The sequence below is a fragment of the Sceloporus occidentalis genome, unplaced genomic scaffold (genome assembly GCF_023333645.1).
Source record: "Sceloporus occidentalis isolate IW3139 unplaced genomic scaffold, rSceOcc1.0.p SCAF_98, whole genome shotgun sequence".
NCBI classification, from domain to species: Eukaryota; Metazoa; Chordata; class Lepidosauria; order Squamata; family Phrynosomatidae; genus Sceloporus; species Sceloporus occidentalis.
In genome coordinates, this window is record NW_028317078.1 from 276,553 (window position 1) to 299,363 (window position 22,811).

Here is a 22,811-nt window from a genome sequence, read left to right on the forward strand (position 1 = left end):
CCTCCCAGCCCCATCTCTGCCGCGGCTCGGTGAGCTGCCCAAAGCCGGCGGTGAGGAAAGTCCTTCTCAATCAGATTTCTCCTTCTCTTTCATGTGTAAGAAAACTATGCTGAATACGAAGAGTCCGGCCATCATGGAGAAAGCGCTGGCGTAGTAAGGGAAGGCGGAAGGAATGAACCTCTCGTACTGCGTGTGCTGGAGCGGACGGACAGACACCTGCAACGGAAGACACAGTGTCAACGGCATGAAGGGAAGCAGAGCTTGCGGACGCGACCCGGGGGGGGGGGCGCGTGGTTTGTCATTTAACGGGACTCTGGGCCAGCCACCCAATAACCGTTCAGCGGGCGATGCACGCAAGGGTGACATTTACACCGGCAAATGGACATAACAGGAAAGGCCTAGTACAAGCGTCCATAACCTTTACCAAGATACATGGCGGCAGCAGAATATTAACCCTCACCCATCTGAAAGGAAGACACCTAGCAGCGCTACACCGCCAGATACACTGAGCTCACCTGGGTGGCGGAGTACAGGTGAGTGTATCCAAGCCTGTTATAATCCACCTTGAACTGGAACACACCGTACACATCAGGGAGTTTGAACTCAACGCTGTACTTGCCACCTGCAGGAGGAAACAGCATGTTACTCTGTCAGAGAAAACTAAGGCATCAAAAGAGTTAAAAGCAGATTTGCCGTAACTAACCCCAAATCCCCTACTAACCCCAAGGAGCTGCAGAGGCCTGACTGGGGACGCCATTAATAACGAATCCCCCCCCCCAAACATTACAGGCAGCACCGAACTCACCGTTTTTCTTCAGGAAAGTCCGAACGAACGGATCAATGCGAACGAACTCCAACTGAATATCATCTCCATCAAAGGGGACCCACTTTCCTTCTGAGAGCTTCTCAATCACTATGCTGTATTCCTGGGGGAGAAGCAGGGGCCACACGTGAGAAGAGACAACATGTTTCCCTCCTAATGCCAACCTGACAGCGGCTCAAAGCACTGCAGCTCCGTATAAAGTGTTAGCAGGATAGACGTGCGCCTCCAAACAGTACCGACATCCCCCGACAGCCACGCCATTAAAATGAAACATTGCAGACAGGTCTATAAAGCGATGAGTGCAGAGGACGCGGGATTTCTAATCTTTACAAGAGGTATAAAGCTCTGAAATTGAATTAATAGTGATCTATATTACTAATTATATATCGCTATAGGACGCCTTCTCCTCGTGTGTCGGTTCAGACAGCAGGTAAAATGTTCCCAACCATGACGCGCCCCGTCGGCACTCCTTACCACAAGGTCAGTGATCGTGTAAGCGCTGGGAGGCGTGGATTCCCCCACGCGGTGATGGGACACAGCACCCACTCTCAGGACACCCTCCTCTTTAAACACCCAGCGGGACAGCGCTACAGCCAGCTCGTAGTTCCCAGTCTTTGGGTACCTAGACAGGGCAAAAGCACAATAAATCCTGTTCTGCTGCAGTACCACAAACGACTCAACTCTACGCCGATGATGACCCGTAACCAAGTTTAATATACCGGGAATAAAATGCTTCCTATTCTGTTTTGTATATCAGAGCAGAAAACAAAAGCTCATCAATCGCCTCTTAAACATCCCGTCACCGAGTGACTGGCGAGGGACGCAGAAGGAGCAGGACTACGGCAAGATGGCCAACGCCAGTACCTGGTAGAGCCGGCACTAGCTTTCTGCACGGCTGAGTTAAAGAAAGCGTCGCTGAAGAAATCCAAGGATCCACTGAACACCACACGGGCGTTATTTCTGGCCTGCAATCCTGCGATCAGCAGAGTGTTCTTTCCCACAGCGTGCGGGTACTAGTAGAAAGAAATAGAGATTAACCATGGCAAGGGCCGACGAGGAAGATACACAGAACCTGCTTAATCTGACACCGGGACAAACACCATGCCCAGACCACCACACACGTTTCTGAACCGTGCAACACTGCGCATGTCCTGATAAATAAGAGCTCACCTGAGTGATGGGTTTATCAGGGAAAAATGAGTAGGATGTGGAAGAGCCGGTGAGAATGTCCAGTACAAGAGGGTTATCAGGATCTGCCACCATTCTGCAGGGCAAAGGGAGAGTGCAGACAATGAACCACGAGCACTCACGCTCACACTCATTAAAGCCTAGCACCAGTCAGCAGGGGGACACTTACCCAACACCGCGGAACAGGATGGGGTTCAGTGCCGATTTCCCTACAATGGTTGGGGCTTTCAAGAGGTTTTCTGGATCAGCCACGATGAGAGTGTGCTGCAGGCAAAGAAACGAGCGACATCTCAGGGCAGAGAAACACAAAACGTTAAAAAAAAAAAAAAAAAAAAAAAAAAAAAAAAAAAAAGCAAAATATGCAGCGAAACACCCCTCAGAATCTACAAGAAAAGGCAAGTTAGCTACAGACGGATTTTCGCTACTATAGCAACCATATTATATGTTTTACGGTGAAAACTGCCTTGCAAAGTAGTGTTTTAATGCTGTATTTGTACATCAGCATCGACAGTTTGCTGGATAACCACTAATTACATTCACGAATTAATACGGATTGGAAACATGCCGCTGCCGCGTTCAGCCTCTTTCCCTGCTGCTTTACGGACACAAACCTGGCCGGGATCAGAGATGTCGTAGTTGTGATGATCAATCACAGAGGTTCTTTCTTCATCAAACTCAATGCCGCATTCGCTGCCCAGTTCCCGCAACGGGTCCCCTGAAGGGCAAAAACACGAAGTCGCGGGAAGTTAGAGAGCATCACGAGGGGCAACATCACCCTCCCAGAGGTCAGAAATACCCTCCCTGGGGACACGGCAGGTGCTCCCCACAGACTGTAGTATAATGAATCAGCGTACAGATGGCGTTTCGTCCCCCCCCCCATGTGATCCTGAGCACATTGTGTTCCTATGAGAGAGGAGGACGCTGCGTGGGGTTACCGGACGTACCGATATCGGAGCTCGCCGCCACCAGAACACTCCCGCCGCCGTCAATGAACGAGCTGATCGTCTCAACATTGATGTTCCCTCCAAAATCTGCAAGAGAAAGCGCAATTCTTTTACACACCGCGCGGCATCGACAAGTACGGCGCGGACATCCGGAAGTTACCAGAACAGCGTATTAAAGCAGGTTACAGCGGCGTTTGCACAGCACTCCAAAGAACGGAAGACATGCCGAGAAGGTGGAAATAATTGGCCCCCTGCACCTCGCCGTGAGGCTTAACGTGTCTCCATTGTTGCCGTGATTTTGGATCTCCGGGCCGTTTCCATCTGTCACATCTAAACACTCTTATTCTTTAATAAATGTATCCCTTAACAACCCCACTACCCCAAGCATTTTGGTGCGAACGTCCGTATGATTATGTGTCGCGGTCTGGATTACAGACTGTTGGGAACGTACCTTCCACTGAGGGCGAGAACAGAATCAGATTGTCGTACAGAAACTCGCCATACTTGATAAGCGACAGGCTGGGGTCGTCAGCAGTCCTGAAGGAAAGGTCAAATCCCCTGTCTGCAGAAAGAGAAACCAGCAATTGGAGCCAAGTAACCAATCAGCAGAGCGTTACCGCGCGGTCACCGCCGGGGCACAGGAGCCCCAGCATTAGAACGTTTAGAGCGCACATCAGCCGTAACGGACTCACTTCTATTATCTGCCCTTTATCATTAACATGCACACCCCGTATTGGGGGTATCTATAGATGTATTGGGGCTGTGCAATAGCGTATTGTTCTTGTAACTGCCCCACATCTTGTCAGCCCCCTGCCTCTGTTACAGCCCCCTTTCCTGCCTGCCCCCTGTTTCTACCCCCCAATCCCTGTAACTGCCCCATCCTATCAGCCATCTCTCCAGTAACTGCCCCATCCTGTCAACCATCTGCCTAGTCACTGCCCCATCTTGTCAGCCTACTACCCCTGCCTCCCATCCAATCAGCCATCTATCCAGTCACCGCCCGTTGCCCCCCTGTTACTGCCCCTAATCCTGTCAGCCCCTTTGCCCCCATATCCTGTCAGCCCCTTTGCTCCCCTGTTACTGCCCCTAATCCTGTCAGCCCCTTTACCGCCTCCCATCCTGTCAGCCCCTTTGCACCCCCGTTACTGCCTCCCATCCTGTCAGCCCCTTTGCCCTCACCGGTCAGGCTACGGAAGAATAACGAATGGGTGTCTCTGATGTTAATGTTCTCCAGCAGAACCAGCGTGCGGGGACCGGCAAGTGCCCCAGGGCCCAGCAACACACACAAGGCGGCCAGCAGCAGCGAGGTGCATCGGGAAGCAGCCATCATTCCCTCTCCAAACCGGCACAGCCACTTCCACGTCACCGGAAGCGCTCACCGGGCATCCAATACCGCGTTGCCAGCTCCTGCACTGAAGCGAAGAGCGGAAGCCAAGCTGACCATCTTGTGGAAGGGCATGTTCCACTCACCGCAAAGGGCGGGCCACCAATTTTAAAGATGGCGGCGGAGTATGCCTAGTTTCCAGCTTTCTGCTGTAGTTGGCCATATGCCCACGCGTGGGCTCAGTGTGGAAATGTGGTACAGATAATACAGGGGGTGTGACTACGGAACCGCGGCACCTAAAAAAACAATCGGTAACCGGCCGCTAAGGACATGGCTACGCCCACCTCGTCTGTAACCAATCAGAAAGAGACAGATATCTAAGGCACGTGATCAAGAAGCTAGAGAGCGGGAAATGTGAGGAATTACATACTGAGGAGAACCTAAGAAAGACAGGGAGGGTGCTAGGGGGGCAGATAGCAATTTATAACCAGGGGAAGCTGCCCCCGCGCAACCAAATCAATTACTCAGTATTCCTTACAGTGGGGTTCTTTAGGAGAGATTCCTTTTGAAAATTCCCCTCAGACAAGCTGAGATTGGTAGCAGCCTGTGTCAGAGCCAGCATTCTCCCATCAATTCTCTGTCACGGCAACCCTAACTGCCTGAGCAAACCAGCAACTTAACAATGGGGGAGCGATAACATAACGGGGAGGAATAATCCTGCAGAGAACAGGGAGTTCAGACACGTGGCTGCCCCTGTAGGATACCGTAAGGTGGGTTTGTATATATATATATATTGCTTTCTGTATAAACGCGTAAAAACAGTGACAGGAAAACCCATCCTTTATCATAACTGCTTCCCAACACAGGGGTTTAATCACAAGCTGTACAATGAGGGTGACATTTAAAATGATTCTGGTGCAATCACCATAGCAACCAGCGGGCTGTTCTAATTGATTGCCGGCACCGTTCTGTCAGTTTGTCTGGGGGTCCTCTGTGTCCGGGCCGGCCCTTCATGTCTTTATATAAAGTGGGAGCTCGCAGCCTTCTCACAGGGCAGTAGAGGGGCAGTTGTCCCGGCCGAGCTGGTGCGTTCTTGTCTCTTAATCATGTCATGTCTGTAACACATATGTTCTTCTATGGGGACTGAAGTCGACAGCCTGTAACTCATATAAAATGTGCCCCCTCAGGCAGTGGCGCAGCATGCAGCGGTTTGGAGGTGGCGCAGCTGGTAGTGACGCTCACTGGTGCCCCGTCTGTAGCAGAGGATCCTGGGCCGGCCAGAACCACCAACTGGATTCCGGTATGGAAACAGGTAACGCCAAGAGCTTTGATGGAGCTTGAGGGCTGCTTTAGGAACTAACAGATTATGATGTAATGTTCTTTGTTTGAGAAAAGCCGTATAATATCACGTATTTCCCAACATAACGTTATAACCCAAAAAACATTCTGACATTACATTTAACGTTCCAAGACAGCAGGGTCTGGGCGACACGCATCAGACAAAAAACGTTCGTATCGGGTGCTTTTCTTGTTTTTAAAGGTAAATACTTGAGTTTGTGAGTCGCGCTTCTTCTTTGTAGAAGAAGCTGACCCTTTAAGGGCAAACAAATGGGAACGTGGCAGATACTCTGCAGCAATCACAGCGGATCCACGCCGGGCGGCAGCTTGTTCTTTTTCCGTTTACTTTTGGCAGATGGGTTGGGAAGTTCTAAGGATTCCAGCCGGAACGGTCGAGGCAAAGGCAGGTCGATTCCTTGCAGCGGCGATGCTGAGCTTATACTCGCAGTTAAGAGGGAACTGGATGCGCTTGGAGATGCGGAGTATACGGGCGAGGAGTTATGCAGCGCTGTGGGCGAACACAATAAAACTAAAATGAGTTCAGTTATAGCTGCGGTTCCACTTACTCCGATTAACACTTCTCCCAGTCCTGCTGAATGCCCAATTCCTTCACTCAAATACAATTTAGCTGCATTCATAACAGGAACATAAAAGCAGGCACTAATAGGTTGTTGCCATAGCAACACCCCTTACAAGTTTCTGTGTTGTTTTTATGTGATTAAAGCATCATTGGAAATAATGAAATAGCAGGTCTTCTAAGGTTTATTTGTGTATTTTGCTTGGGATTGCAAGTAACGTTTTGTCTAAATGGAACAAGAGCTTTAATATTTTTGTTTTCGTTTTATTCATTACTGCTAATAAACAGACAAGAACAGACAGCTCCTCGACACTATGTATTAGTGGGGATAGTGTATGTCTCACCACGGATCATACATACACAGACGTGCGTGTCAGTGATGCCCCACAGCTCAGGCAACCCTTGCGCAGTATGATCTGCCCCGTTACCTCCTGTCTGCTCTCTCGCACTGTTTTTCCACCCCAGGTCTTTTTTTCTACTTATGGCTTACTTTTTCTTGTTTTGCCTGTTTACTCCTAGTTACGTCTAAGCTCTAATTCAGTCCTCTCTAGTTCTCAGCTAGCTCTTTTCTGTGGCACGGATCCCCTGTCTGTACATAGCTTTGCTAGAGCTCCTTACCAAAACTTTTCATGGGATCAGCGCTCAGGATTTGGCTCGCTCTCTTGGACCTAAAGTAGTTACTGGCGATGTTCTCACTGTCGCTGCGGCTGAGCATCATCCTGTAGCGATCTTCTTCCTGCAGGAGGTCATGTAACACATTACATATCTACTGATTTCAAGATTATTTACAAGCAACTGCTTAAAAGGGTTTTATAATGACGTTATATCACTTACCATGTGATGGTCTCCATTCTCCACTGGTGATGTCTTTGTTTTTGCCTGTGGCAAACCAGGAGCTGCTGCAACAAAAAATACCAACTAGTAGTGGCCAGTCACTAGTAATAAAAGGCAAGGCAGCACGGTCCCACCTGAAACATCTGAGTGCACCCCTTTCCTGTGCCTGACATTTACTTACTGGGACCCCGTCTGTGGAGAGACAGTACCTGTACGAGACACGGACATTCATACTGTGTTATGTCCAGGACAGGCATTGGGATATTGTGGTGAATTAGTGGCACTGTGTGTACTCTGTATACACTGTGCCTTCTCATTACATTTTTAATAGCATTTCTAATGGTTGCATAGTGTAACAGGAGGCAGGGAGTATATTAATTGACCCACCTGCGGGGAGGCTGGTTTTATGCGACACAAGCTCTGGTAACTTCCAGCAGCCGCTGTCCTCATCCCATGAAGCCTCTCTCCTTATCCTGTCTAAATTGCTATAATTGCAGTCCCGTCGGATGAGCGACTGAACCTGGTCCAGGATCTGCTGGGACAGAAGCATCTCTCGCTCCTGCCGGCGGATTGTAGCCAGGTAGTCGTTCCTCTCACGCTCAAACTCAGCCTGCAGATCTTCAATCTCGGTCTCTGCTGCCTTTAACTAAAGAGCAAAGCAGATCATTCGACTCTCCCCACACTAATATATACTACTGGGAACACAACTACGATAGGACTGAGTTTATCAGAAGCGCAGAGGGCGGCATTTATTACGCCCCACTTTCTTTGTCTCTTAAAACCACTCAACTACTTTGGCTCCTGGTCGCATTCGTGAGTAACCCTACCTTCTTCCGCGACTTTTCCAGGAGCCGGTTCTTAGCCTGTAGCTCCTCTTGAATTGACTCGTAAACATTCACCAGGGCCCTGTCGCTGCCGTCCTCATCCATACTCTGCAGAGCTGCCACCAGTTCCTTCTTCCTCTCGTCAGCATATTTTTTCCGTCGCTTGTGCTTCTCCTTCAGGTCCTTGTTTTTAGCTTGTTCTCCACCTACCACCTGCTGCTCCAGAACCTGAAGCCTAAAAGGGCAATATGGATTTCTCTTTACAGTTGGAGGTAATACAGGTAGCAAAGGCTTTTGGATAAGAAGAGGAAAGGGGAATGGCCATATGGCCTTTCTACAGGGAACCTCATAAATGCAGTACCTACGCCAGCAATTATATTTAGCGAAATTCCTAAATATCCAGTACAGCATTTCCACATATGACTCCTGTCCTGTGCCCTCCCCAGTTATGTACCGTTGCATCATTCCCAGTGGGTCTAGTGCATCGGCAGTACATCAGCTTTAAATGTCCAGTGTGTTCATTGACGTGGTAATTGGTTCTCACCTGGCAAGTACCAGCTGGGGGCTTACCGCCCCAGTTGAGTCCTCTGGAGGATGCAATGTGTTCGGGGCCAACTGTGGCCCCAGATTCCCTCTCTTCACACTCTGCAGATGCACAGCCACCTGTGATTGAGGCACTTCAGGCTAATGGGGAAATGCAACGCAAGGTAAACAATTCACATGTAGACATCTCGTAAACACGTAAATATGTTAGCTGTGGCTAGAGATATCTGTGCAGAATGGGCCTTGTTGTAACACGCTGTGTCCATGTCTAAACAACTCACACTCCTTACTACAAGTGCTGGATCGTAAAACACCCTTAAAAAGAACCGGTGCTGGAATAGGAGACATAAAGGAAGCTCTGGAACGGTGTTCGCTCAGGGATGCTTGTACCAGTTCCTTAGAGCTGCGTGTGACCAATAATTTCTGCGTCTGCCCCCTGGAGATCCCTTGTCTATGAAGTTAAAGTTTCACACAATACCTGGAGGATTGGTGCATCATATGAGCTCGCTGCCCCAGGAACAAGAGGAACAGCTGCAAAGAAACCAGAAGAACATTTTGTGAGGTGGCGAGTGTTACGTGTGACAGCAATGACCTGTGTCATATGTAGCCCCAGAAAGGGACCACTAATTCTCAATATTTTTTGTAAATCCAGTCACCTGATGTCTTCTTCAGATCCTCTTCCATGCTGGCCAACCGCATGTCATAAGAGTTGCGCAAATTGCTAATATCCTCCTCCAGGCGCGCACGCGACTTTTGTTCGGCTTCATATTCTGCTTTTAGCAGGGCGAACCTTTCCTCGTACTCCTGAAGGAGGGGAGGAAGTTTGGTTACCTTTAGTAAAATTATGCCTCCTGTGTGGATTTATTACAGGACTAGTACGTGGCACCCCATGAAGCAAAGTCAGGCACGACGCTCCCATGCCTTTTAAGAACTACAACTCCCAAAAGCATGGCCGATGCATAACTAGTTTGGAAACAGCTTGACTCTTGCAGCTGTGGCTGTCATAGTCACCAAAGAATATTATCAGTTTAGGAAAGGGATGGAGTGGCTCATATTGAATTATATCCAATGCTCTCTATATAGTGGACTTTGTGTTTGGTAAGCTAGTGGGGCACAAACCAGTTGCCTGTGTTCTACCCGTACAGGTTTTAAGGATCTTCCCAGGTAAATCCACTCAATCAGTAGCTATTTCCCAGACCCCTGCACTAATTTATCAACCCGCTGCCTTTCTTTGAGGGGAAGACTTCAGGGCTGAAGATGTGAAGCGACTTTCAGGCCCGCAGACCCAAGCAGCTGCTCCACACACGTTACCTGTCTGATCATTTGTTTCTCAGCCTCTGTATCCTTTTCAGAACCATTTGACTGCATTTCTGGTGACTTTGTTAGCCTTTCGAATGCTGTAGGAGAAGAATTATCATTACTTATGGTGAATAAACCTCACGGCCATGTCCACATCGAGGGGTACGAGTGAAGCCTGTATGCTCTACAAGCTCATGCAATGAAATCCAGCAATGTTCATTTACTTGGTCCTAGTTTGCCACGAAATGTACAGATCTGGTGTTTGTTTTGGCTCTGATTCCTCAGGTACTTTTCTCATATATAAGTTACATGTCCTGGCTGACACCTATCAGCATATAGTTATGTGACTGATGTCTGAGCACAAGCTGTTTTCACTATTTGAGTGTCAGAGACCTCTTCCTGAAAGGGTTAAGGCACAAATCATGTTTTCCTAGTGTTAAATATGTTATGGGAATAGCAAAAGGTTCACTACAGGCTTTCGGTGACAGGACAGGGACAATACGCATGTTTGGCCCTAACAGGAGATGGACAGCTGTCTACCTGCCAGGTCCTTCACGTTGCTCTGCTCCGTCAGCATGCCCTTCAGCCTTTTAATCTCTTCTTGGTACTCCCTGAGCAGGGCATCCTTGGGGTCCTCATTGATGCGCGGTTTGTTCTTGATGTTTTTAGCTCGGTTGGCATATCTCAGGGTGCTCAGGGTCTCATCGTAGTTGTTGTCAGCGGGAGACAGGCATGCCACCATGAGGGTCTTTGTATTCCCCCCTAGCGAATCCTGAAGCAGGCGAGTCAGCTTGGAGTCCCTGTAAGGGATATGTTTGGACTTTCCGTCCACTAGAGCTGAGATGACGTTACCCAAAGCAGACAGGGACAGGTTTATTTTGGTGGCTTCCTTGAGTCTGTCTCCTGTAGCCCCTGTTTTGGCTTGTCTCTCACTGCCGGCAAGGTCTACCAAATTGAGTTTTCCAGCTCGAAGATGATCTTCTCCGTTTGCATCTACGTGTAAAGAAATTAGATTTAAACAAATGACATTAAAACCTGATGCTTGCCATGCAACATGCAGCTATGACCCAACGGGGGTAACTGTCCCCATTCCCTTCGTGCTTCGGAAGCCGCCGGCTCAGCTGAGAGTGTACCAGTGGAGCAGATTTCTATGTGGATGGTGAAGATTGAGTGAGAGCGCGAAGAGTCCTTGTTCATCAGGGTGTAGCCAACAGATCGGTTTCTCCAGCCAGTCTCCATTATCCTCTCGCACTCGGCCACACTGTGCACGGTGTGCAGCGATAAGGCCTTCACGTAGATGCCTCTCTCCGGGTGCTCCTTCAGCTGAAAATACAGAACACACCCCAGATGAAGGTGCCCAGGGTACAAGTCAAGACGTAGAACATAAAAACTGCCGCTGCTGGTTAGGTGCGTGGATGGCGATGAAAACAAGTACGTCTGATATCAGGTTTTCTGCATTTGGTGATCTAGCGCCTGAATCTCAAGGCGCGGCGGATGCAGCGCAAGAAGAGGCAGCGGACGCGGCGCAAGAAGAGGCAGCGGACGCGGCGCAAGAAGAGGCAGCGGACGCGGCGCAAGAAGAGGCAGCGGACGCGGCGCAAGAAGAGGCAGCGGACGCGGCGCAAGAAGAGGCAGCGGACGCGGCGCAAGAAGAGGCAGCGGACGCGGCGCAAGAAGAGGCAGGGGACGCGGCGCAAGAAGAGGCAGCGGACGCGGCGCAAGAAGAGGCAGCGGACGCGGCGCAAGAAGAGGCAGCGGATAAAGAATTGATGTTTTTGACTGAAAACATTAGACAGACTGGACTACAGAATAATCGGGATGGAATTACTCCTCACTCCATCCTGCCTGTTAAGCTGTAGCGGGGCTCCGGCCCTCCCAACATCTTCACCTCTCAATGACATTAAAAGCTGGGCCTTCTATCATGCGCAAGCAGGGGAACTGGAATGTCTCTAGTGTCATTAACTATCCCGGAGGACTGGGGGGTCTCTGGCACTGAACAGGCCGGGTTATGTGATCTGGATGAGAGTGTGTGCAGGGCCTGGTCTGTGAGACTCGTGCAGACGCTACGTATACTGTCCACGAGGTCAGACAGCAGATCCCGGTGTCGCCGGTTGCCATAACCACTGTCACACATAAATGCTATTCATGCCAGCAGCCATGGAGCCTGCAGTTGTCTTGGAAACACAGGTCGCCGAGCATGGAAAACAAAGCCTGGCATTTAACCCCCATCCAATTTCTGTGAAACAAGAAATAATTACATTTCTTTCACATTTTATTTTATATAAAGGAAACTTTTGTTTTCAGATGAAGCACTGGACCTTTTGTAGGACTATAGGCAGCACATTTAATGGTTAATGTACAAGCCAAGGGACATCAGAGCCACGGAAATGCCAGCTGTTACCACAGTTGCCTCCTTATCTGCACCAGACTCTGACACCTACCTCCAGCTTCTGCTTAGTGTCCTCTCCCAGCAGGTCACGGATCTCCTCGTTATAAATTTCCAGGTATGAAGCGCGCACCAGGAACTTGGTGTTCTCCGCACACTGTATGGAAGATGAGAAGATGAGACAGGTTGGTTCTCTCCCAGACAGAAGATGTCTCAGGTATAATGAAAGCAAGCACTCGTAATCACCTGGATGCTCTCAAATACATGTTCGAAGGCTCTCGGGATGATTCCTCTCTGTGCAGGAGGGTGTGGGACGCCCTGCATGCTGAATGATTTCCCGCTGCCCGTCTGCCCATAGGCAAAAATGGTGCCGTTGTACCCCTCAGTCACCCCCTGTGGCAAGGAAGCAGGTGATACCTGGTTACCAAGTGACGTGGGCGCATAATTCAATGTTTCTCAAAGGAAGGCAGGAAGAGTGACATGGACTGTAGGAGAAATCCAGGGCTTTTTTTGGGGGGGGGGTAAATAAGTAAATTATTGGAAATTTCCTCTCACACAAGCCTGTGAGAAGTCTGAGAAGAAGACATTCACCATGATATGGGGTAACCCCCAGGACATTCACCATGATATGGGGTAACCCCCAGGACATTCACCATGATATGGGGTAACCCCCAGGACATTCACCATCATATGGGGTAACCCCCAACATTCACCATCATATGCGGTAACCCCCGGGACCGGCATCGTCCGGTGGTGCGGCCTCCACTTACCTCCACTAACGGATAAGCAATCTCGTTATAGATCTGCTCAGTGCAGTGCTCCGTGTAATATGCCCCGTCAAAGGTGAATTGTTTGGGGCTCTCCTCGGGAGATTCGGGCTTCCTGATGAAGCACTGGCCCCGGCTGCTGTCCATGGTGACCACCACCCGACAGTTAAGGTCTCGTTCTCTTTCGTTGATGGGCCTGCATCGTACGACCACTTTCACGCTCTCAGCAGCCATCCTTCCGGTAACTGTGATGGCAGAGAGTAAAGATAAGTGCCACTTAAGCCACAGTCATTGTAGAGCGCCATGGATTATGATGGCGCTATATAAAACAATAATAATAATCTTTGGAAGGAGCGCAGGAAACGTGTCCCGTCTTCAAACCAACAGTCATTTTTCAAATAAAGTCGGGGGGGGGGCTGATGGGACCAACACGTTTTACCCGGGGGAGCACAAAGCCTATTATGACCACTTTATTTAATAAAATACTAAAGAATTTACCCCAGATCTCTGCCCCTGGTATATTTACCCTCATCATCACATCTCTGCCCCTGGTATACTTACCCCATCATCATATCTCTGCCCATGGTATATTTACCCCCATCATGATCATTACATCTCTGCCCCTGGTATATTTACCCTCATCATGATCATTACATCTCTGCCCCTGGTATATTTACCCTCATCACGACATCTCTGCCCCTGGTATATCTACCCCCATCATCACATCTCTGCCCCTGGTATATTTACCCCCATCATCACATCTCTGCCCCTGGTATATTTACCCTCACCACGACATCTCTGCCCCGGTACTCTTTACGATCTGATCCCCAGACGCCTCTGCACCCTGTTATATTTACCCTGACCCCCAGTTCTCTCTGCCCCCCCCCCCCGGTATTTGCCCTGATACCTCGCCCTCACAACCCACTGGTATTTACCCTTTTTTCCAGATGTCTCTCCTCCGTTCCTTACCGGGTTGGTTCCCCGGCTCTTTTCACTCCCCCCAGATGTTGCCCCGCCTCCTCCCGTAGAGCGTTCTCGTTTCCTAGTAACGAGCTGCCGCCGATCAATGACGTCACCGAGGCCTGGGGAGTGTCGGCCAAGTCTCTCTCCTACAATCAGCCTTTCCGGTCCCTAACTGTAATTTATGCAAACGGGAGTGGGGTTATTGTGTGTGCATGTTGCTTTGAGTGTTTGTGTTATAGTGTATGCATGCTGGCTGTGTGTGTTATTGTGTGTGTTGCTTTGTGTGTTTGTGTTATTGTGTGTGCATTTTGCTTTGTGTGTTATTGTGTGCGTGTTATATTGTGTGCATGTTTCTTTGTGTTTGTGTTATAGTGTGTGCATGTTGCTTTGTGTGTTTGTGTTATAGTGTGTGCATGCTGGTTGTGTATGTTATAATGTGTGTGTTATCAGGGCCGGCCTTAGGGGTGTGCAACCTGTGCGGCCGCACAGGGCGCCATGGCAACAGGGGCGCCGTCCGGGACTTAAATGAAAACACTGGGGGTTTTTTGTAACTTTATTTAATATCCTCCATGTTAAATAAAGTTGTTTTTTTTAATGTTATTTAACATGGAGGATGTTAAATAAAGTTAAACAAAAAAAATCGGTGTTTTAATTTAAGTCCTGGGCAGGGGCGCCCCTCACTCTCCGTGACTCCGTCGCGGTGCCAGCGTTTCATGGTGAGCGCCGGAATTTTTCTGGCGCTCTGCTGTTAAGCGCGGACCGTGGCAGATCAGGAAGACAGACGCCTCCCGCTCCCACCGCAGGACTCCGGCAACAAGGTAAGTACGGATAGGGAGAGGGGTTAGATAGTGATAAGGGGCAGGGGGGTTAGATAGTGATAAGGGGCAGGGGGGTTAGATAGTGATAAGGGGCAGGGGGGTTAGATAGTGAGAATGGGCAGGGGGGGAGGCAGTGAGATTTCTTTCCTTTCTTTTTTTGGGATGGGGGGGCGCCAGAGGTGTAGTCCGCACAGGGCGCCAGAACACTTAAGGCCGGCTCTGTGTGTTATAGTGTGTGCATGCTGGCGAGTGTGTATAATAATATGCGTTTGTTATGTAGTTGCTGCTGATCATACTGTCGCTGTTATTGGAACGTCTGCTTTAAGTAAAGAAATGACTGCATCGTTAGCTGAAACATGATAACGTTATGATTCTCCATCTGTTTTATGCGTTGTGTTACATTTAAGTTTTTGTAAATGTTTGCGGCCCCTCGATGTGACTCTCGGGAATAAAAGAAATAATATATTATCAGACGCATGAGTCAAAAGAAATATCTAAACGGCGATATTTATACCAATAATAAATTACACACAGGAGGGAAAACACTTTCAAGACACCGATCAGCTCGGCCCGTTATTTTCACGCGAGGTTTGGTCGGTTGGCGGGTTGTTGCCAGGGTGGTCAGATCCCAGACAGCGGGTGCTGCAAGAACCACATACCAAGCCTAAAGGTTATAGTAAACAGAAACAAGGTTTGTGGCTAAAGTTCTACAGCCAACCATTGCCTTGCGCAGTCGCCTCATTTGGATCGTACGGGAGGCCGCCTACGTGGAGCTGCCTGCTAGTAGACAGACGGGAAGGAGTTTGAGGTATTAAAACGCGAGAGACGAGCAGCTCGGTGCATCTCCCGTGGCTGATACAAACACGCGAAACCTTTGCGTCTCACATTTAATAAATGCACCTCAGTGACTGGATGACACGCTGCTTATTTCCAGCGTTATTAATTTGCTCCATTATTTAGAAGGAGTGTATCTAACAAGAACTTGGCAGCTCCAGGAAACCATAGGTATAGGAGGACGTTGTTCATTGCTGGTCTTTTGATGTCATTACTGAGGTGACTTGCGTAAAATCATGGTGAGCAGCAGATACCTGGCATTATAAGGCGTGCAATAAACTCAATTTGTAGGCAAATGAAGAGACGTTCCTTCAGCATGCGAGTGACCAGATTTCACCAAAGCATTGGATTCACTTGTGGGTTCGTTGGACTCGAAACAGGGATTTACCCTGCCATGTGCCAGCTGATTAAAGAGACTGGTGTCAGGCCCCGAATGGTGCTTCACCAGGGCTGCCAAACTTGGAAAGTCTTCATGGAGATGCTACGAGAGAGAAAAAGGATTAAAAAGGTGTCGGTACTGAGCCCACCAGGACCTGGACCATTGACTCAACATTTTATCTAAGACCAATGGGGCAGGAAGAGTCCGGAGCTACAGTAAGGGGTGGTATAAGGACTAAGGTTAGATCCGGAACCAATACAGGACATTTCCTGGTCTATATGATTAAACACACCGCTGAAAGGACAGAACGTTAGTGTATACACGAAAACTGTCTGGACTTGGTAGTGTAGTCACAGCTGAGGAAAGGTACAATTCCGCCTTGCGTCTGACGTACCTCGAGGCAGTACACACCCTGCGGGGTCCTGTGCACACTGTAAGGAATGACCCCGCACTGCGTCCTCACAAACAGCGTCAGAGTCCCTGCTCCTTCGGTGGCGGCACATAACAGGAACGCTCCCACCCTGTCATTCTTCAGTAACGAGACTCCAGCGTCTCTGGGAAAGGAAATTAGCACCCGATGTATCACCGGCGTAGCTTAAACCATTGTGCAAGGGATTGCATTTTGGACAGTGGTACGTTGTAGGAAAGAACCATAGAAGTTCTATTCTGAAGCACTTAGCAAGAAGACTTCAACCAGCTGGTGTTCGTAATGCACATAACAGTAACTGACTGAAAGGCAGAGAACAAGACACAGCCCCCAGAAAGTGACGTCATGTTGAATGCCTTACCTGCCAATCCCAGCATAAAACCAAACATCATCCATCAGTGTTTCCACTCTGTCGGACAGCCTGGCTGCGAGGCAGCTCTGGAACATTCCCGCTGTGGACTGACCGCTGTTGGGGCTCGTGGAGTAGTCTTCAGCCGTGCAGACTTTTCCAGTTTGGCTCGGCTCTTCTGCCTCTCGCCGCGGTAGAGACTCATAGTGTGGGTAGCGATAGGCACCTGACCGGAGGACTTTGCTACGAATCGCTTTTTTCCGAACCAGAGTTGGGGAGCAGTAGGGATTTTCCAACGAGGACATCCTGGTGATGGAGATGCCATTAGATCCCTCTGCCTGGGGGTGAGACACTCAGTTTAGTTCACAGATTAGTTTAAACTTTCCTCAACAGGAGCGTCCATACTAAAAGATTATTAAAACATTGACTACCTAAAGTTTAGTGCGACTGATACATTAGGTGTTGCTGTATTAATACATAGCAGGCTGTGCATCTGGTTATTGTGCCCACACTTGAGCAAATTAAATAAGGGACAGAAATGTATGAATCACACTAACAGTATAATGACCAGGAGAGCTCACATGTCTGTCGGAGGATCCAGGATCTGCAGTTAGTGGCAGGCGCCGGAAGGACACCAAAGCGTTAACGTTCTGAGACACCTGCTCAGGGTCCAGAGGCTCTCTTATAATGCTCGTTGCAGATCCCAGCGTCAGGGCTTTTTGGGGTGAGGTCTTAGCAGGGCCCTCTTGGTACCCGACATCAGGATGCCGGAGCAGGTATTCTAGCTGGAACAATCGGCATAAGAGCAGGTTTAATACCTGGGCCTGGAGACAGAGAAAGATTATGCCGTGGATAATAGCACCATAAACAACACTGAGATGAATAATCAGGTTTAATAATACGTGGATAAAGCCTGTTCTACTATAAAACATTCTCATTAAAGGTGCGGCTGTTCCATCACAGGGAACTGCATCTCATACACCCAGCTAAGGGTGCAAAGTCCAGCCTTCATCCAGCATGTTCCAAATCTAACTGGTGTATAATGGTGTTTAGACAGCGCTTGCTGTTTCATTGAGTTTATTTGGTGATCATACCTCACTGGGATGTCTACTAACAAACAGGTGGCAGAAGAGCTCATGGGCCGGGCTGCCCGGGTTACGGGACACAAAGGCAAACTGGCAATCTTCTGTCCGACACGTGGTGTACTGAATCCGCCTGAGCGCGTGAGCCATAAGCAGCGTCTGAAACAGAAGAGCACAGGTAGCCATGAGCAGACCAATCCCGAGAGTCTAAGGGACCATGCACTTCATCCAGGTGATACATTAGACATTATATGCCCCTCCAGGTAATATATCACGGGTATTATACACAATATAACACCTGGAGGAGGTGAATAAAATCTATACAATCTAACCTGGAGCTGACTCACACCACCTCAAACAGGAAGCGTGACAGACAGTCCAGCGTAGTGAGATCAGCATGGAATGGTTTTCTACAGTTTGGCAGAGTGGGTCCTGCGCCCAGGGAATTTGCTGTCTGGTGTCATGATGCACTTTTTTCATACCCACTCTTAAATTGCCCCGGCCATTGGCTGGTGGTAGAGGGTGAAGTTTTTATCTTACCAGCCATTGGCTGGGGCCTGTGATACCTTCGCTGGCACTTATTTCGGCACCGACACTTTTTTGGGGGGATTCAGAGCACGTTTGATTCAGGATTCGGAAGGGAGTTGAGCACCATTGGGTCGCCTGAAGCTACAGTGAAGCTGAGCCCCCGAAGACTCAGTCCTGTATTGATGGGGGGAGCGGTGTGTGCCTTCTGGCCCCCATTCCCCCTTAGTAAGTTTATCGTATGGGAAGATGAGAAGGACTTCAGTGGATCTCCTTTCGGGGAGATCCTAGAAGATCCGGCACACCCAAGGCTTCTGCCTGGGTGGGAAGGAAGGGGATGCATATCCTTTAGGGGAGTGCAGCCCCAGAAGACTAAGATTGGGGATTCAGCTCCACTGTGGCCTCCACAGTTTGGATCACCGCAGCACCTTTTCTTCACGATTTGATGAACGCACGATAGAAGACGACTGAAGAGCTGTCTGGTGCAAGCAGGGGCAGCCGCCTCTGATACCATGGTGCCCACACAGCTGGCAGTCTATGAAAGGTCTAAGGGTAGGATCTGACAGCATGGCTTTTACACGAGGTCATTTTTAATGTTAAATCTTAACTTTTATGTTCAGTTTTTTGGTGTTTAGATCTGTCTTGTCTCACGACTCTACAAAGCGGCTTCTTATTAATACATTAACGTAATGACACCTTCTTTAGTACTGTGATTAATAATAATAAACTGCCGGATACACCCTGGGGGTATCAGATACCTCGCTATTGGCATCATACATCTTCACCCCCTGCTCACAGAACCTCAGGATCACACAACGTCTCCGGGGACAGTCCTGCAGGAGAACACACAGGAGCCATTAGCCAAAAAGCCAACCTATTCAAAGAATTCTAGGCCGGCGATAGGGCTATGTCCGGGTTAGTGTTGGAACCCCTTGTGGCTGGAAAGCGGAATGTGCCCACTCAGGGTGGGGAGTTGTAGATGGCAGCTTGCTATGTTTGAGTGGGGATAGACAGTGGTCTCGTGAGCAACTTATCTTCAAGTCAAGCATCTGCTCTTCTATAATCCACACTCTCCTCCTGCAGTCTGTTTCTTTCACGACAAACGAACCAACATACTGAGAAAAGAAGAGAGGGAAGACATAGTAATGGCGCTCGTTACACGAGTACAAATCAACAGCCTGTCCGAGGTGCTGAGATTAAACATAAAAGTAACACTTGTCCTTTGCTCCCTTGAGCTTTGAGAACATTCGAGAAACTTGCAGAGCTTTAGAATCGAGCTTCAGGGAGCTTCTCTGAGGACCGGTCAGATGGTGATCCCAATCAATTTTTCCTGCTTGCGGAGGCCTTTCACGCCGTGAAGTAAAAGAAGTTACTCGTGTCACCTCTTGCACTCACCTCAGCAAACTTGGTAATGAATCGGACTCTGGGAGCAGCCATTCTTGAGGGCTCTACTTGTTTTGACATCTTTCTCGTGGTATAAGAAGGGAAATTATGCTGAAAATAGGAGACAAAACATCCCAGATACATCCTCAGCAAACAGAGAGCATTCAGGCACAGCGTTATCAGCCACACTAATACATAAAGTATGCAAATAACTGTAATACATGGAAAACAGAACTATTTTGAATACGTTTTGGAACAGGGCAGAAAGCATGTGAACGGTAGGAAGGGGTTTGTTTTAACTCCACTCCACACAGGACTGAAGGTGTCTCTGTTTTGGCCACCATGTAGTGTGTCTGGCAGGTCAGCCGTTAATCTGCAGGTAACTGAGACCTCCCCACCGGATCGGTAGAGCCGGGCTTTGTGGATTACACTATGGAGGCATCAAGGTGATTGGATTAATGTGTTCACTAGCTTGTCAGAGCAATGAATGTGAGCAACTCCTGCCCCGAGACTATGGATCAAAGCATGTGAACACACGCGGTGCCTTCTGTCTGACCGCTCACATCAGCGTGTCTGAACAAAACGAGAGCTCTGTGTGAGTAACACGGTAGACGTCAATATATCACCCTATCCTCATCATACGACAGTGCACCAACACTACGGGGCAGACATAGTGGGGTTATGTATAAAGAGCAGAGTAGTAGAAGCAGACACTAAGCACGCTGGGTCATCCAGCAATAGACTCAACACACTCATTATACCCGTTATAACACGCGCAAGCTGAGCTCATGAGAGACATTCAGACACTGACCCTCCTGCAATGCGGTTCCTTATCCCATTCACCGACACCTTTCCTGCACCAGCCTGAATCTGCCATACGACAACTAACCCCCAGCATGTCTCACCCACTCCGCGTCTCTATAGTCTCCTGTATCTGCAGGCTCTTCCTGCTGCTCCTCAACGGTGACTGAGCTGCTTCTCATCCAGGGATCAGTGTCTGTCTCAGAGGACTAGACCAAAGATTAGGCCAACCTCCCCGTACCTGAGAGCAGCCTCCTGACTCCCGCCTCTCTGTAGCTGAGAGCAGCCTCCCACCTCCCCGTACCTGAGAGCAGCCTCCTGACTCCCGCCTCTCTGTAGCTGAGAGCAGCCTCCCACCTCCCCGTACCTGAGAGCAGCCTCCTGACTCCCGCCTCTCTGTAGCTGAGACCGTCTTCCCTGTACCTGAGAGCAGCCTCCTGCCTTCCACATGTAGCAGGGAGAACCAGAATGTCCAAACCAGCTTGAATTTAATGAGTTTTCCACAAATTGAGCAATTGTCACAGGACATTTGGTGTGAGAGGCCCTGGCAAGCTGCTCTCCAGAGATGGTCTAGTTGGCCACTTTTCTCTATTATAGTTATGCTGCAAAATGAAATATTTACTCACCACTAAGTTAATTGAGCCCAAGCCTATGAGCTGAACCCTGCAGATACAGGACTGCGTTTACATTCCAGGCACCATCAGAGGGGCCTATTCATAATGGGTGAGAAGTGACCGAGTGGAGTAATAGGTGCTTATTTGGGGGCATCTACCAGGATAGTGTAAAAGCGCCAGTATCAATACTGTTGGGCAGGGGATTCTGGAGCGAGCGCAGGGAAGTCATCTTATTTAACACAAGGCTCATTGATTCCATTCCCTCTCTTTAATCCAACAGTTGGGATACACTGGATTGTTACCTGCTCTATGGAAGGACCGACTCCCAGCGCATCGCACAACTGTAAGTAATCAGGTTACCGTTCCATATTTTGCTAATCACACAGTTGTCTTTTCTACTGTTTCCTTAAACAATATCTGGGGAAACAGCTTCTGGCAATCGGTTCACGGCTTTACGTGAGAGTAGATCCTGTATGATCCTCGTGTTCATCTTCATTTCTCTTTGTACTGTATTTATAGCTCGGACTATAGCTGCAGTGTGTAAATGCGTCATATTGTTATTAGAAGTGCCGAGAGACGCGGGCTGCGTGGACGAGGTGTTCGGCGTCAAATGCCAATAAAACACGCCTGACGGAGGGTTTGTCTCACACATGCGCAGCCATGGGGTCGCTTCATGACATTTATTGTCTCCATGCGATGGCATCTTGTGGAATCCATTTTTGTTTTCTTTAAAGTGAAATGAGGATGGGTTCAGGGAGAAATCCGTACTCTCTAACCTTTATTACGCTAACAGTCTTTGCTATACGGCCTCCATCCCAGGGCCAGGATTGGTTGTCTGAGGATGACGAGTAACACACACACTCACGAGCGGAATCTAGTTCTTTTATTGTAGCAAACAGAATATCCATCAGTTCACATTGCTATCCTCACTCAGATCTTTACAAAATGGCAAATTAAAATAGACACAATTGGCTTAAAAAAGAAACACATTTCCTACTTGAATTTCTGTACAACGTGCTACAGGGATCCGCCGCCGCGGGTTAGTAGCAGTGAGAGGGGCTGCGGCAAGTGGCTAATGCGTAAAAAGCCAGACGAGAGAACCCAGGTCAAGATACATTTCTTCTGGACTGTCATGGATTCCAACCAAATCATAAAAAGATGCATTAATCGCTTGTCAGCCTTCTACCGCAAACCAGACCGGTGTGCGGGAGACCAGGAGGAAGACTGACCCGGCCTGCGTGGAACGAGCAACAGGGCGGCCGGCAGCAGCCCCATCTGATGGTCTACCGAGTGAATGGTGCCAGCGTTTACATCGGAGAGTAATAACAACTCAGGCAAAACAGTACAGTGGAGCAATAATCAGGAGCACAATAACGAAGCAAATTATTACAAACAAAAAAAAAGCCTTTAATTTGGATTATGGGCCACTAACAGATTCTCTCATAATACGCGGCATGAATCCTGCCACCAAAAACTGCCAATTTCAGCTCAACAAATATAAAAAAATAAAAATGTTTAAACACTGACATTAAACTATCGAAATGGGCCGATAAGCATGATCAGGAGATTTGCTGGTTTTGGTCTGAGGCCAGACAGGGACAGGCAGATTCACAGCAGCTACATCTAAACTAAAAACTCTTAAGGTTGCACCATTTTCAGAAAACAAATAGGAAAAGGATAAAATGAAGACACGCATTAAACTTAGAAAAGTTTTTTTCCTGTAAATTTCCCCCCTAGAGCCATTTCTCTTGTGCGTTGAAGGGGGGGTGTTGTATATACAGCTGTTCGG

The 22,811-nt window shown here is 48.8% G+C and overlaps 3 protein-coding genes across 3 annotated transcripts; all 3 read right to left on the reverse strand.

Moving 5' to 3' along the window:
* Positions 1-66: 66 nt before the first annotated feature.
* LOC149284155 (dolichyl-diphosphooligosaccharide--protein glycosyltransferase 48 kDa subunit) lies at positions 67-4,282 on the reverse strand. Its single transcript, XM_089497061.1, has 11 exons — positions 4,135-4,282; positions 3,407-3,517; positions 2,956-3,042; positions 2,623-2,726; positions 2,181-2,275; positions 1,994-2,087; positions 1,688-1,836; positions 1,298-1,445; positions 806-926; positions 516-622; positions 67-216 (listed from the first exon to the last, which is right to left on the reverse strand). Exons 1-11 carry the CDS (start codon positions 4,280-4,282, stop codon positions 67-69), a joined length of 1,314 nt encoding a protein of 437 aa, XP_089353187.1.
* A 1,634-nt stretch (positions 4,283-5,916) lies between these two features.
* On the reverse strand, positions 5,917-13,081 carry LOC149284156 (kinesin-like protein KIF17). Its single transcript, XM_089497098.1, is given in 14 exon segments — positions 5,917-6,125; positions 6,813-6,930; positions 7,029-7,093; positions 7,416-7,674; positions 7,856-8,087; positions 8,397-8,536; positions 8,874-8,926; positions 9,052-9,199; positions 9,707-9,772; positions 10,197-10,687; positions 10,828-11,017; positions 12,136-12,237; positions 12,327-12,473; positions 12,851-13,081. Coding segments are annotated over 14 exon segments (2,451 nt in total).
* Positions 13,082-15,742: 2,661 nt separating this feature from the next.
* On the reverse strand, positions 15,743-19,288 carry LOC149284157 (SH2 domain-containing protein 5-like). The gene is made up of 7 exons (XM_089497099.1): positions 19,261-19,288; positions 18,983-19,059; positions 17,712-17,858; positions 17,199-17,441; positions 16,630-16,955; positions 16,236-16,395; positions 15,743-15,943 (listed from the first exon to the last, which is right to left on the reverse strand). The coding sequence occupies exons 1-7, from the start codon at positions 19,271-19,273 to the stop codon at positions 15,743-15,745; spliced, it is 1,167 nt and encodes a 388-aa protein (XP_089353225.1). The 5' UTR covers positions 19,274-19,288.
* Between the last annotated feature and the right edge of the window lie 3,523 nt (positions 19,289-22,811).